The sequence below is a fragment of the Lagenorhynchus albirostris genome, chromosome 1 (assembly GCF_949774975.1).
Source record: "Lagenorhynchus albirostris chromosome 1, mLagAlb1.1, whole genome shotgun sequence".
NCBI lineage: Eukaryota > Metazoa > Chordata > Mammalia > Artiodactyla > Delphinidae > Lagenorhynchus > Lagenorhynchus albirostris.
In genome coordinates, this window is record NC_083095.1 from 22,017,305 (window position 1) to 22,032,884 (window position 15,580).

Here is a 15,580-nt window from a genome sequence, read left to right on the forward strand (position 1 = left end):
ATGGGGCCACAAACCATGCAGAAGTTAGTTGAATCTCTATCAGATCAAAACCATTTGCACAAGTTAACCTCTGTCCTTACCAAATTGTAAAATACCCTGAACAATAGGAAGTCAAGCCCAATACTGCACTGAAAACACACCAAAAATAGTTATCTTTTTGCTTTTTTCCAAGTGTTGGATAATTTATCTGAAATAAGTAAACTTTCCAAGTACTTGTAATATGAACATGTTATTATTTTGCCCTTCCACTTGGATGCACATTTGGCTAGGTATAGTATCCTGGATTTAAATATTTTTCCCACAGCATTGAAAGTGTTGTTCCACTGACCTCTAGTATACAATTTGTTAACTTGAATTAAAGGTGACTCTGCTTGTTAATTCTTTACAATACCTGATGTTTTTCTCTCTTTCTCTCTTGATTCGCTCTCAAACATTTTAGATCTCCCCTTTACTTTTGGTGTTCTGACATTTTATATGGACTGTTCTACACGTGAGTCTTTTTCATTCACCCCCCGCCCCCTTAGTACTAAGGAGACACTATCAATCTTTATTAGTTCAAGAAAGTTTCTTCCTTCTGTTGCTCTGGTATTATTACATTTTCTACATTTTCTCTAAAACTCCTATTAGACATATGTTGGACTTTGAGACTAATCCTCTGTATCTTTCAACTTTTGTCAAATATTTCACATCTTTATTTATTTGTTCATTTTAGATTTCCTCTACTTTAACTCCTAGTCCTTCTATTAAAGCTCTTGGCTTTGGCAATCCCATTTTAAATTTGCCAAAACTCCTCCTCATTTTTGATTATTACTTTTTTAAAAAAAATAGTAGCTTGTTATTATTTTGGAGCCCAGTATTTTCTCAAATTTCTCTGATGTTATCAATTACAAATTTAAAAATAATACTGTGTTTCTGAACTGTCTTTTCTAGGGAAATGTTCTCTTTGTTCAATTTGGTCTTTTTTTGGGCTATTGATATGCAGTTCATCTCTTCAAATGTCTGATAATTATTGTGGTTCATTTTTATTTTTGAATAAAGGATGAGAATGGTTAATGTCAGCTGATGGCGTAGATCTTTCTCCCCCAAGATGCCTTTCCCTGACTGGACACTGATGTTGATGCGTCTGTGTCAATGACCAGGCTTCACTTTATGATGTGAGGGCAGGAAGTGGGCAAGTGGGCTAGGTTCCCTGCTTTCTGCCCCCTGCCCCAGACCAGGGACTTAGCCCTATCAACACTGAACATTCACTTTCTTTAAGATAAGTTTCTTGATTTCAACCTGGGGCAAACACTGAATGTGTCAGTTGTTCTAACTAAATGGAGTGAGAGGGGATGGGAGGGGCCAGGTGAGATGGGCTGGCAGTTAATTACATAGTTAGCCTCTCAGTCCTGTGACCTTCAGGCTTAGGGGTCTCTTAAGACTCTGCAAGGAAGAACACATCCTTCCACAGCTACAGCCTTATCCTGTATGTTCTAGGCTGCAGCCTTCTCCACTCTAAGTTATCCACCAACTCAAGGCCAGAAACTTTCCATCTTTCAGAAAGTCATCAAAGACTTGGGTGTGTTGTTGGTACCATTTCTCCTGTTTACAATACAGTTTTGGCTTGATTCCATTTTATATTTTCTCACTGTCATTTCAGTGGAATTTGAAAAAGGAAGATTGATAGATGCCAGAACTCATCCATCACTTTGAGCTGGAACTCTATATCTTTTGAAGTAGAACGTATTGCTACCAAGTTTTTCTTGTCCCTTTAGGTATTCAGAATGAATGAGAATCACACCACTGTGTTATGATATAGTTTTTTCTCCAAAACCTTCAAGCAGTGAGGAGTATTTGTTCTCAAACTGTTATTGGTTTTTTTTTGTTTTTTTGTTTTTGTTTTTTTTTGCGGTACGCAGGCCTCTCACTGTTGTGGCCTCTCCCATTGCGGAGCACAGGCTCTGGACGCGCAGGCTCAGCAGCCATGGCTCACGGGCCCAGCTGCTCCACGGCACGTGGGATCTTCCCAGACCGGGGCATGAACCCGTGTCCCATGCATCGGCAGGCGGACTCTCAACCACTGAGCCACCAGGGAAGCCCTGTTACTGTTTTTAATTCTTCTGATTCCAGTTTCATCTTCTTGCCCTCACTTTTACTTTATTGCCCCTCTCATGGTGCTGCCTTGTAATAGACTCTCTTTTTCTAATCAGCTGCTTCTGATATGCAGCAGATTATCCATAGAGCAAGAGTCAAACTTTGAGGGTTTCTTGAGAGACACTCCTTTGAGCAACATGCTTAAATTTTAGGGCATGAATTTTTGTGACATCTATTGTGACTGACTTGAGGCTGTTTGTCCTCACTGATTTGGGTCTATCTTTAGACAGTTGAAATCTTTAGATAGTTGCCAGATAAAGTGAACTCTGACCAGGTCTTGTAGATTTATTATCTTCATTAGAGCGCTATATAAATTCCTAGTGTCAACACCAATCGTTTTTTTTCTCTTAGATTCATTGCCTCTCAATGAATCATAATTCATTTAACCATGAGTAAATTTTTTCACATAAAGACCATTTACAACCAAGATACAATATTATACTTAAGTTATTAGTAGTCAATAATTTATTTATTAACATGGATTTATTAGCCAATGTGCCAATTTTTTTCCTGTCTTTAGTTTTAACACATATAATAATAACTCTACAGAAGCTCACAAATTACAAAAAGCAATACTTTAGGACTCAGCATAGTCATTTCATAGGAAGAAAATTTACTTCATGTTGCAAATGCAAATTTTAGCAACAATTCTGTCGAAGTTACTTTTCTAGGACTGTTTCCAAAGCATTATTTCAACTACTCAAGATAAAACACATTATTTATCAGGATGTGGTATTTCAAAATGTTACAGATGAGAAATACATGTCAAAGGTAACACTGTTTAATTTCATTAGTTACAAGTGAACTGGTGGATTAGTCATGATTTTAGGTGTGTGTAATATTTCTACTAAGACATCTAATCCATGTCTCACTGATAATCAGGAATGGGTATGGCTATTGAGAGTTTCCAGGTAAGTCAGGGTCACCATCTCTGGGGACCCACTGGGCCCACTTGCCCCACTCCATAGACTTAACACAAGCTTTTAATTCATGCTGTGGTTTTAATGCACAGTGTGGTTCATGAGCACTGAGAAGCAAATGCCATCTCCCTTTGGGATGAAATTAAGGGACTGTCTTGACAGATAACCTGGAGAATACATCTATAGATAAAAATCCTGACCATATTAAGTAAGGGAGCACTGTTAGGGAATAAAGATTTTATGTCCAGTGGTCAACAAGGTTGGAAAGAGCTGGCAGTTTCAGAGAGAAGAAACCTCTCTTTAGTACTGTATTGTGGGTCAGAAAAGGCTAAGTAAAGAAACCAATCCCTGAAGACAAGTTAAATGTTTGAAGTGAACCTGCACAGTGAAGTAGTAACTCTAAATAACAAGCATTTGCAAAACCACCCTAACCCTAATTCTATTGTGTGAATATCAATCTGGTTTTGGCCTGATAATTATAGCTGTGTAGATCTAATAATTAGATGAGTGGTTCAGAGCCAACCCAATATGGTCACTCAATAGAATTTCTGGTTCAGACATCATAAACAAAAATGAAACAAAGAAAAAAATTTGCTGGGTCATATGTCTAGGCTCCAAAGAGAAGGAGATGGCACATTGTTTTTCCTACAAGATAGGAAAAACAGATTCTGCTTCCTTATTGTTTTTCTTTCTCTTTGTCATGGCAACCTATGTTTTGAGGGAAAGGGATATACATGGAGTTTTAAAACTGGAAGAGGCCATCAATCTCCTTCATTTCTACAGACTTTAGAAGCCCAGTAATTTGCCCAAGATCCAATAGTAAACTAGTGTCCAGCCTGCTTTATTAATCAGTGGGAGATCTAGTGTGCCCCGCTCATAATTCCCACTTGTCACTATTTATAAGTACTTTCTAGAGTTCACATCTTTAATGCCAGAAGACTGGCCAAGAAGAGTAATTCTTAGTCTGCTCAGCCACAACAGCTGAAATCTTGCCAGTTTTTCCAGGCAACAGTTGGGTCACATCAGGTAGATTCTTGTGCAGAGATGATTAAGTTTCAGAGTCTGAAAAAACAACTCAAATCTACACCTTCCCCCTCCTTCATGTGTCAAAATAGCTGTTCCGTGCATGATATTCTGCTTGACTTTTCAGTTTCTAGGGACTCAAACTCTCTTGGGTTGTATCAGGGAACATGAAGTGGAACTAAACCAACATGGGGCCAGTTTTATCTTGTGGTCACCAACCAAGTTAATAGCATTTGCCATTTGCTGAAGCTTTAGTATGAAATGCCATATGAAAGTGAGAAAGCTCAATGTCAACATGGCTCAGGTGATATTTATTAAGCATTTTACACAATGTCATCACTGCACTTAGCATCCAGCAACTCTTCCAGAAAGTATACATTACTTTGATATCACCTGGGATTCAGACATGTCGGTAGCCTTTCTTCCTTCTTGGAGGCAATGATTAGGTTAAGGCTAGTCCCTCTCCAGAGCTGAACACTACCTGCAGGTTGGGTCAACTGTGTGTTGTGTCAGTGGTTGGAATGCATGCTCAAGAAACCAGCCCAAGTCCCCCTACCACTTACAAAACTGTTTGCTTATACTCTTTTGAGATTTGGTCCTGCTTATTTGGGGTTAGATGGGAGTTTTCATGCAGTTCATAGTTGTCCTGCATGTTGGGGAGACTTTGCCTCATGTCTTGGGTAACCTTTTGGACCTGAAAACCGGTGCTGTTCTTTGCAGAAATTCTCTGACCCCGGTATGCCTGAGCCTGACGTTTACAGATACCGAACTTGCTGAGCAGGATAAACACATCCCTCTGGAAGGCTTTGGTGAAAATGGCATAGAGGAATGGATTGGCACAGGAGTTAAGTGGGTAGAAGAGAACCAGCAAGATTTTGGAGTTGGTAACGGTGATGAGAGGCTTGTTCATAAGTGCTGACAGAGCATAGAATGAGATTGGGGCCATGCACATGAAGTCAGTGAAGATCAACACAGCCATCCTTTTGGCAATTTTGGTGTCTTTGTCCCCCGGGTTGTACTGGGGATTCCGGACTGTGATGTAGATCTTCACGTAACAGGAGCAGACGATGATAAAGGCAACTATGTTGAGCAACAGAACAAGGATAATATATGCCAGGGCAAGAGGAGTCTCGGTGTCCATGGGCAGGCAGATACTGACCTTAGCATAGCTGCTTATTCCCACCAAAGGGAGCAGGGCGAGCAAGAAGCAGCAAACCCAGCCCCCAACCATGATGGCGTAGGCGTGCCTGAGGCGGATCTTGCGGTCCAGGCGCATTGCGAAGGTGATGGCGTACCAGCGCTCCAGGGTGATGACTGTCAGTGTGTACACTGACAATTCGCTGGCAAAGACGGTGAAGAAACCAGCTGTGTTGCACCCAGGGCCTGTCTGCCAGTCGATGGCATGGTTGTAGTACTCAGACTGCGTGTAGAGGTCTACGGAGGCTATGAGGAGCAGGTACATCCCCATGCAGAAATCTGCGAAGGCCAAGTTGCACATGAGAAAGCGTGGGACAGTCAGTTTGTAGTGGCTCGTGAGGAGGATGAGCAGGACAAAAACATTGCCCAGGAGAGCCAGCAGACTAACAAACCACACCACGATTCTCAGGAATTTGTAGCCCATTATGTCTTCACAGGGGTTGAACTCATCCGACCTGGGGGTACACACCATGTCTTCACTGCCCCCACACACGGTGTAGTCATAATGGCTGTCAAAGGCCTGTAGGGTCTCTTCCTGGGGGTTTTTGAGCTCTTGGCCAAAACCAATGATCTCATCCTCTTGTTCTTCTAAGAAGACGTAATAATGAGAGTTGCTGTGGGTATCCTGGAACTTGGAGTTTTCCTTGTACCCAGCGCTGCCGTCACCCAGATCCTCTTCATATTCTTGTTCGAAGGGACCATTTACAGCTTTCACAGATTTTCTCTGACGCAGGCTCCGAATACTGCTCTCATTACACATTAAAGACTCAAGGATTCTGCAAGGCAGTAGATATAAGTCACCACTTGCTGAAAACCCTCTAATAGTCCCCACAACACTTAGCAAAATGTGCAAACTACTTCGTATGATATACATGATTCTGTGAGATTCTACATGATCTGGTCAGGCCTGTCTCTCCTATGTCATTTCCTATAACCCTCCCCTCTCCAAGTGTGATCCACTGACATTGGTCCTTATTTCTCGTCTGCAACCAGTTCAAGAACAGCAGTGACTTAAAAAAAAAAAAAAAGTATGGATGCTAGAGCCAGTCTGCCTAGGTTAGGATCTGATTCTACTATTTACTGGCTGTTTCATCTTGGGTAGGTCTATGAACATTGGTTTATTCATTTGTAGAACGGGATAGGGAGAGTATCTATTTCGTTTTGGATTGTTAAAGGATTAGATGAGTTTATCATTTTGAAGTTCTTATGACAGCACCTGGAACATTGTTAGTGCCATGTATATTTTGGTTACTATTATTATTTTTTTTCCTCTTCAGAGCTTTAGAATTCCATGTTCCCTTTGCCTGCCTGAAAAACTCATGGCTGCCTCTACTCATTATTCAGTTTTAAACTCAGATTTTCTTTCCTCAGAAGAGGCTTCCTTCGTCTTCCTTAATACATTGCCTGAGCCTTGTGTTTATTTTCTTCACAGCACTATCTAATATCTTCTTTTTGTTTGCCTGTTTCTTTTCTGACTTCCCATTCTAGAACGTTAACAAAATGCAAGAAGGCTCTTGCTGTGGATAGGACAGTGCCAGGCACATAACAGGTGCTCAATAAATATTTATTGAACAAATGAATAAATGGACACTATTGTTCAGACATGCTTATGGAAGTAAGATTTAGTGTTTCACTAGCTCTCCAGACTGATATCAAAAGGGATTCTTTTTTTTTTTTTGGGCCACGCCACACGGCATGCAGGATCTTAGTTCCTCGACCAGGGATCGAACCAGTGCCCACTGCAGTGGAAGCACAGAGTCTTAACCCCTGGACCACCAGGGAATTCCCTAAATGGCATTCTTTAACTGGCTTTAGCTGCTGAGCAGATTCATCTATTGAGCTCTGCTTAAAATGCCTGGTGGACTGCCTATTCCAACCTGTTTGGAGGTTGACGAGAAATCTGGATACTGCCCTCGGGGTCCACCTTAGCCTCCCGCCTGTCCCTGGTCCCTTTTCTGCTCAGGGCTGGCTGACACCGTCCCCATATCCCACTCCTAGTTTTCTGCCGCTGTTATGCCCTCAGTAGCTTTCTTTGCACAGCTGTTCAACTTTCCTGTTGGCTTCTATCCCCACAGCTAGATCCCAACTTATTTACAACTGCTAGTCTGAGTGCAGGAAGTCAACCCGCAGATATTATATAGAAGCCAAGAGGGAGTGAATAAGAGATAAATGAAGAACAGACACAAAAGGGGAAATGATGCAGAGTGAAACTGTAGGTGAAGACGAGATTCAGAGAGAGCATGGGAGAAAAAGAAGGCCATCCCTCTTTTGCAGCCCCACAAGCAGCCTGTTAATAAAATAATACATATTATGAGAACTTAAATTCCAGGTCATGGTGATAGGTGTTTTCTACTCAGTTTCTCATTTGCTCTTCTCAAAACCTCTGTAAATGGTAGCATTACGATCTCCCTTCACAAAGGCTCAGGAAGGTTAAGTGAGTAGGGTGGGATAACACAGCTAGGAAGTGGCAAAGCTGGGACACAAACCCAGGTGACTACAAAGCCCACACTGTAACCAGGGAGCTGTGACATTTGCAAGGCCTGAACTGACCAGGTAATCCAATTGCTCGTGTTGTTCCTAAGTTCGTCCTCATAGTTGTGGCACCTAATATGGGTTGGGTCTGGAGGCCAGAAATCATGTCGTGTAACCTCTACAAGATTCCTGCCTCTCCTACAACATCACCTAAAATCCTTCCCTCCCCTGCTGTGATCCAGCGACACAGGCCTTATTTCTTATCTGCAACCACTTTCGGTCTGCAGTCACTGTGTCCCATGAACTTCATGTCTCTGACGGATGTTTCCAAATTCTTCTTCACCTGGTTTTCAAACCACAGAGCTTCTTCCTCAAACCCAGAAATTAATTCAACTTCCACCAAAGCCTTTTGTCACTTATTCCAGACACTGTCACTTACCCTCTGATTTTCTTCTGATTCTTAAAAGCACAGCAGTGGCTCGGATAAGAAAGGTCAGCCCGTGTGAGATGAAGGAAACTCAAGGAAAGTGGAAGTTGCTTTAGAGTCCAAGTGTTTCTTGCTATCAGTTCCTTCAGGTGTTCCAGGCCTTTGGATGGCAGGGCAGTAACACTGGTATGAGAGACATCCCTGGGAGGGAGAGAACAGTGATACAGAGAGATGGTGAGCAGCCAGGGCCTTCCAGTTCTTGGCCAGAAAGACAGACAGGCCTGGGATTAATGGGGAGATGACACAATGCTTTCTGCTGTAGAATATGCACTCTGAGTTATTACACACAGCCACTGGTCTAAGGATGGATATTATGCTTCTAGGTTGGTATGTTGCAAGGGACTTCCATTTCTATTGTTTAGAACTCCAGGATCTATCAGTACAAATAATACATAGTTCAGCAGACATTTTGTTTTACCCATTACAATACACACAAACTCTGGGAATCAGAGATGGATGTCAATTTTACTCATCATATAAATAAAACTACATCATATAACTGCTAAATGGTCTCAAGAGGCAAGAGCAATAAATTTGAACAGGCTCAGAGGGGACTAAATTGCTCCCAGTCTCTGTGGGGGCTAGGGTTTTGGGATTGATAAAGTGTTCATCGATATGGATCAATACCAGTATCATGAAAGTCTTCTCCTAATGACGCAGAACTTGGGAGTCATAACCAGTTACATGGTGGCTTCATGACTCAGAACAATCTCGCCACAGATTCCTTAGAAGGCTCTAAATGTATTCTGGGAAAGAAAACTCCAGGATTTATATTAACAATTTGAAATGAGATTCAGATTGAGGTGGTGAGGCTGGGGACAGTGTAGACATTAGTGTCAGTTACTAAAGTAGAATTAATTCATGGCTTTTAGTGTGACATTTCCTGCTCTTTTCTCAGTCCCACAGAATCCAGGTTATGTATCTTGCTCCATCATTTTTACTTGTGTTGAGTAACAGCCTGAATAAGACCATAAATATTTAAACTAACATCTCTCTTATTTTATATTTTATCAATTGAATTAAATTGACCATTAAATATTCCTTCTTTTTACAGTCATATTTTTAATGTTTCATATAATTAGTGATGACTGATTAGCAAATGAATTCCAATATTTTCAACTTCTACTCCACATTATTGTAATTGGACTTAGCTGGGATTTACATTCTCAGGGTTCAAGGCTGCTAGAACTTGCAACTTGCTTTTTATAAACAGGAAGCTTGAGTATTAACCCCATTCACTGCAGAACTGTGATTATTGGGGGGAGGCTGTCACGTTCGCTTTTTTTTTATATTTAATTTAAAAATTCCATATTTCAGCATTTCCCAAACTTGCCTGGGGGTAATAATTACCCTTGGTGCTTGTTACTATATGATCCCCAGGTGATTTTTAACATTAAGCAAGTACATTTGGAAAAACTGGCCTAAATGAATAACTTTGTGGTTAGTGAGAGAGTTGAGGAATTAAGCCCAACTGTGAGGTAAATGAGGCTGGACTTTGCTCTCCTGCCTCATCTTCCTTTGGATGCATCTCTTTCTCTTTTAGCCGTGTGTCTTCATGGTGTGGCCATCTTTATGCCTCCGGTTTTCTGGAGGCCACTTACGTGTCTCTTTTCTGTCGGTGAAACAAGAGAGCATCTCTTGGCTCCTTTTTTCTGCTTTGCTGTCTGTTGGATACACTGATTGTGTGTGTTCATCTGAAAGAGTTTATCCTTCCAAGTAGTGCGTTTGCATTTTAATAGATATCTCTTTTTTTTACCCTTTCCCCTCCCCGTATCCTCAAGTCCATTCTCTAGTAGGTCTGTGTCTTTAAATAGATATTTCTTGAGAAAACACTTTAGTAACCATTCCTGTTACTGCATGACAAAATACCCCCAAACTAAATGGCATCAAACAACAATCTTTTTATTACAAGCATAGCTTTTGTGGGCCTGGAATTTGAACAGGGCATGGAGGGGATGGTTTGTGTCTGCTCTGTGCTGTCTGGGACTCAGCCGGGAAGGCTTGAAGGTTAGGACAGCTCAGTGGCTGGGGGCTGGGATTATCACCAGGCTCCTTCATATCTTCAGGTCTCTGGAGTCTTTGAACATAGATCCAGGTGCAGCAACCCCTCCAGGAACTCGTTAGCAACCTGGTGGGGGGGAGGAATTTACTCCCTGATTTGTCTGAGTGTCTGCAATGAGCATTTCCCAGGTAGCCTCTAGTGGGGCTGAATTGGGAAGGCGTTTTTGGAAAATGTGCATAAACTTTGTGATGGAAACATCTGTAACATAATTGGTACTTGGCCTATAGTAGGTGTTCAATGTTAATGCCCTCCTTGCCACAATCTGGAGTTTAAGCTCAAATCAGAAGCAAGGAACCAAGCAAATACAGCTCCAGCCCAGATCTTGGCTTATATAGTCAACTGCTTATTTGACATTTCCATATGGATTTTTCACAGGCATCTCCAACTTGACAGATCCATCCCAAATTTAGCTTCTAATCCCCCACCCTGACACCAACCTGCTCCTCGTCCATTTAATCGAGCAAAATACAGGGATGTGAACTCCAGAAGAGCTCGTATTTGCATCTCTAATGGAAGCTCTCTGGTTCAAGCTAACAGCATCTCTTGCTGTGGTAGTTTTCTTGTCAGCTCTTACTCCCTTCCAGTCCATTCTCCACACAGCAGTAGAGTAGTCGTAACATATGGGTGGAGCAAGGTCATTCTCCTGCTCAAAACCTTGCAGTGACTTCCTAATGTACATGAATAACATCTAGTCTTCATACCATGCTTGTCAAGGCCCTGCAGATCTGGCCCTTGCCTTCCTCTCCAACCTCATCTCAGGGCCACAGACTGCTTACAGCCCAAATTAGAATCTATCTGGAGCCATCTCACTCCCCACTGGCATGAGCCACTTGATGTAGCTCTAAGTATCCATTAAGCCTACTGCTCCTGAAGTGCTCTGAGGTACGGCCCTCTCCTGATGTAGGCTGCTGCACTGGTGCTACTTCAGCCCTTACAGAGTCAAGCAAGGGGAACAACGGCTTCCCCTTCAACCCCCCCTTTAAAAAAATTTAACCTCTGTTGCAGAGATCTAAAGTTTTAATCAGACAGCTCTGAGTGTTGCAGAAAGGAAGGTAGGAGCTCCTATACCTCCCAGTGGATGTAGCACTGTCTCTCTTTTCAAAATTACCCAATGGAATGATTCTTCCCTCTAAGCCTGCTGGTATTTCTTTATTTCCTGCCCACCAAGTGCCATCTTCCAGGGCTTATGTCCTTGTGGATTCTCTCTTGTCCTTGTTCAGTATTCATGCCATGAATGTTTACAGTAAAATGCAATTGAGCTAGACCCCCAATCAGATTTCAGCTCTGCTGTTTATGGGTCTACAGTGTCATGGTTCTCATAACTACCACCTTAGTTTAGGTCTGAATTACATTTCAACTGAGTTTTGCAAAAACTTCCAGACTCGTCTCCCAGAAAGTGTCTACTAATTCTGCCTTCAGACTTAGGACAGGATGTTCTTTCTAAAACGTGGAAAGAACAAGTTTTGTTGCTTTCCAGCTTGAAACCCATGGTTCCTCCAATGTCTACAGTTCACGCTTCTCTAAGTCTCTGCCCTCTCTCCAGCGCAAGTCTCTTCCTGAATTCTGTGTTGTCTTCTTTCTTGGTTTTCTCCCTCATTTCACTGGAGTACATTTTATTCCTTCCTTCCTTCCTTCCTCCCTCCCTCTCTCTCTCTCTCTCTCTCTCTTTTTCCTTCTTCCTTTCTTTTCTTCCTTCCTTCCTTTCTTTCTTTTTCTTTTCCCGGCTTACAAGATCTTAGTTCCCCCACCAGGGATTGAACCCACGCCCTCAGTGGTGAAAGTGCAGAGTCCAAACCACTGGACCACCAGGGAATTCCCTGGAGTACATTTCCAAGTAATTTTTTGGAGGTCATATATGCAAGATATTTTCTGAGTCCTTGTATGACTGAAAATGACTTTTTTCCCTACTCTTGTATTCAATTGACACTTTACCTGGCTATAAATTTTAGGTTGCAAATCACTTTTCTTCAGAATTCTAAAGGCTTTACTCTATTGAATTCTAGCACCCAGTGTTGCTTTTGGTAAGTACGGTGCCATTCAGGTTCTTATTCTTTGGTCATTTTTTTTTAACATCTTTATTGGAGTATAATTGCTTTACAATGGTGTGTTAGTTTCTGCTGTATAACAAAGTGAATCAGCTATCAGTATACATATGTCCCCATATCCCTCCCTCTTGCATCTCCCTCCCACCCTCCCTATCCCACCCCTCTAGGTGGTCACAAAGCACCGAGCTGATCTCCCTGTGCTATGCAGCTGCTTTCCACTAGCTATCTATTTTATGTTTGGTGGTGTATATATGTCCATGACACTCTCTCACTTTGTCGCAGCTTACCCTTCCCCTTCCTCGTGTCCTCAAGTCCATTCTCTACCTCTGTGTCTTTATTCCTGTCCTGCCCCTAGGTTCTTCAGAACCATTTTTCTTTTTTATTTAGATTCCATATATTCTTTGGTCATTGATGTGATTTTACTCTCTGACAGCTTTTATAGCCTTCTCTCTCTCTCAGCTTTATTGAGATATAATTGACATATATTACGTGCAAGGTGTACAACATGATGATTTGAGATATGTGTATATTGTGAAATAATTATATGGCCTTCTCTTCCCTGGTGTGAGATTTCATGAAAGTGTGCCTTGATATAGATATAGATCTTTTTTCATTTATTGTGCTGGACACTGGGATAGAGGGGTCGCTTCAATCTGGAGACCTGTGCTCTTCACCTGTAAGACAATTTTTGGTATTGTTCCCAGGATAACTTGTGCCTTGGAATAACACAGTAACTTGAGTTTCTTCCCTGGAATTCCTGGTAAGTGGAAAAGGACCATCCTGGAACCATCAGACATATCTCCATCTTTTCTTATAATTTTCTGCTATTATTTTTATTGAATCTTCTGGTAAAATTCCTTGACTGTATCTTCCATCTCTTCTATTGAATTAAAAAATTAATTAAAACAATGTCCCACTTTATTGAGGTATAATTGACAAATAAAAATTGTATATATTTATGGTGTACAAAGTGCTGTTCTGATACATGTATACACTGTGAAATGATTACCACAATCAAGCTAATTAACATATCCATCACCTCACACAGATGTAATGTGGTGAGATGTTTGGACATTACCACAGACGTAATGTGGTGAGATGTAGTGGGGTGAGAACACTTAAGATTTACTCTCTTAAAGACTCAGACATAGGACTTCTGGGAAGATGGCGGAAGAGTAAGACGCGGAGATCACCTTCCTCCCCACAGATACACCAGAAATACATCTACACGTGGAACAACTCCTACAGAACACCTACTGAACGCTGGCAGAAGACCTCAGACCTCCCAAAAGGCAAGAAACTCCCCACGTACCTGGGTAGGGCAAAAGAAAAAAATAAACACAGACAAAAGGATAGGGACGGGTCCTGCACCAGCGGGAGGGAGCTGTGAAGGAGGAAAAGTGTCCACACACTAGGAAGCCCCTTCGCGGGCGGACATTGCGGGTGGCGGAGTGGGGGAGCTTCGGAGCCGCGGAGGAGAGCACAGCAACAGGGGTGCAGAAGGCAAAGCGTAGAGATTCCCGCACAGAGGATCAGGGCCGACCAGCACTCACCAGCCCGAGAGGCTTGTCTGCTCACCCGCCGGGGCGGGCGGGGCTGGGAGCTGAGGCTCCGGCTTCAGTCGGAGTGCCGGGAGAGGACTGGGGTTGGCAGCGTGAACACAGCCTGCAGGGCGTTAGTGCACCGCGGCTAGCCGGGAAGGAGTCCGGGGAAAAGTCTGGACCTGCCAAAGAGGCAAGAGACTTTTTCTTCCCTCTTTGTTTCCTGGTGCGCGAGGAGAGGGGATTAAGAGCGCTGCTTAAACGAGCTCCAGAGACGGGCGCGAGCCGCGGCTAAAAGTGCGGACCCCAGAGACAGACATGAGACACTAAGGCCGCTGCTGCCACCACCAAGAAGCCTGTGTGCGAACACAGGTCACAATCCACACCCCCATTCCGGGGAGCCTGTGCAGCCCGCCACTGCCAGGGTCCCGGGATCCAGGGATAACTCCCCCAGGAGAACGCATGGCGCGCCTCAGGCTGGTGCAACGTCACGCCGGCCTCTGCCGCCGCAGGCCCGCCCCGCACTCCGTGACCCTCCCTACCCCCCGGCCTGAGTGAGCCAGAGCCTCCGAATCAGCGGCTCCTTTAACCCCGTCCTGTCTGAGCAAAGAACAGACGCCCTCCGGCGACCTACACGCACAGGTGGGGCCAAATCCAAAGCTGAGCCCCTGGGAGCTGTGAGAACAAAGAAGAGAAAGGGAAATCTCTCCCAGCAGCCTCAGAAGCAGCGGATTAAAGCTCCACAATCAACTTGATGTACCCTGCATCTGTGGAATACATGAATAGACAATGAATCATCCCAAATTAAGGAGCCATGTGGATGAAAGGCTCTTGGTGCTGCAGCCAGGAGTTAGTGCTGTGCCTCTGAGGTGGGAGAGCCAACTTCAGGACACTGGTCAACAACAGACCTCTCAGCTCCACGTAATATCAAACGGCGAAAATCTCCCAGAGATCTCCATCTCAACACCAGCACCCAGCTTCACTCAACGACCAGCAAGCTACAGTGCTGGACATCCCATGCCAAACAACTAGCAAGACAGGAACACAACCCCACCCATTAGCAGAGAGGCTGCCCAAAATCATAATAAGTCTACAGACACCCCAAAACACACCACCAGATGTGGACCTGCCCACCGGAAAGACAAGATCCAGCCTCATCCACCAGAACACAGGCACTAGTACCCTCCACCAGGAAGCCTACACAACCCATGGAATCAACCTTAGCCACTGGGGACAGACACTAAAAACAACAGGAACCACGAACCTTCAGCCTGCAAAAAGGAGACCCCAAACACAGTAAGATAAGCAAAATGAAAAGAGAGAAAAACACACAGCAGATGAAGGAGCAAGATAAAAACCCACCAGACCTAACAAATGAAGAGGAAATAGGCAGTCTACCTGAAAAAGAATTCAGAATAATGATAGTAAAGATGATCCAAAATCTTGGAAATAGAATAGACAAAATGCAAGAAACATTTAACAAGGACCTAGAAGAACTAAAGATGAAACAAACAATGATGAACAACACAATAAATGAAATGAAAAATACTCTAGATGGGATCAATAGCAGAATAACTGAGGCAGAAGAATGGATAAGTGACCTGGAAGATAAAATAGTGGAAATGACTAATGCAGAGCAGAATAAAGAAAAAAGAATGAAAAGAACTGAGGACAGTCTCAGAGACCTCTGGGACAACATT

At 43.1% G+C, this 15,580-nt stretch overlaps 1 protein-coding gene across 1 annotated transcript in view; it reads right to left on the reverse strand.

Annotated features, from left to right (window-relative positions):
• Positions 1-4,430: 4,430 nt before the first annotated feature.
• Positions 4,431-15,580, reverse strand: part of TSHR (thyroid stimulating hormone receptor) — a 165,590-nt gene continuing 154,440 nt past the window's right edge. Inside the window, exons 10-11 of the mRNA XM_060166142.1 lie at positions 8,185-8,373; positions 4,431-6,049 (exon numbers count right to left, since the gene is read on the reverse strand). Of these exons, the coding sequence (XP_060022125.1) occupies positions 4,636-6,049; positions 8,185-8,373 (1,603 nt within the window). The 3' untranslated portion in view covers positions 4,431-4,635. The remainder of the gene's footprint in view (positions 6,050-8,184; positions 8,374-15,580) is intronic.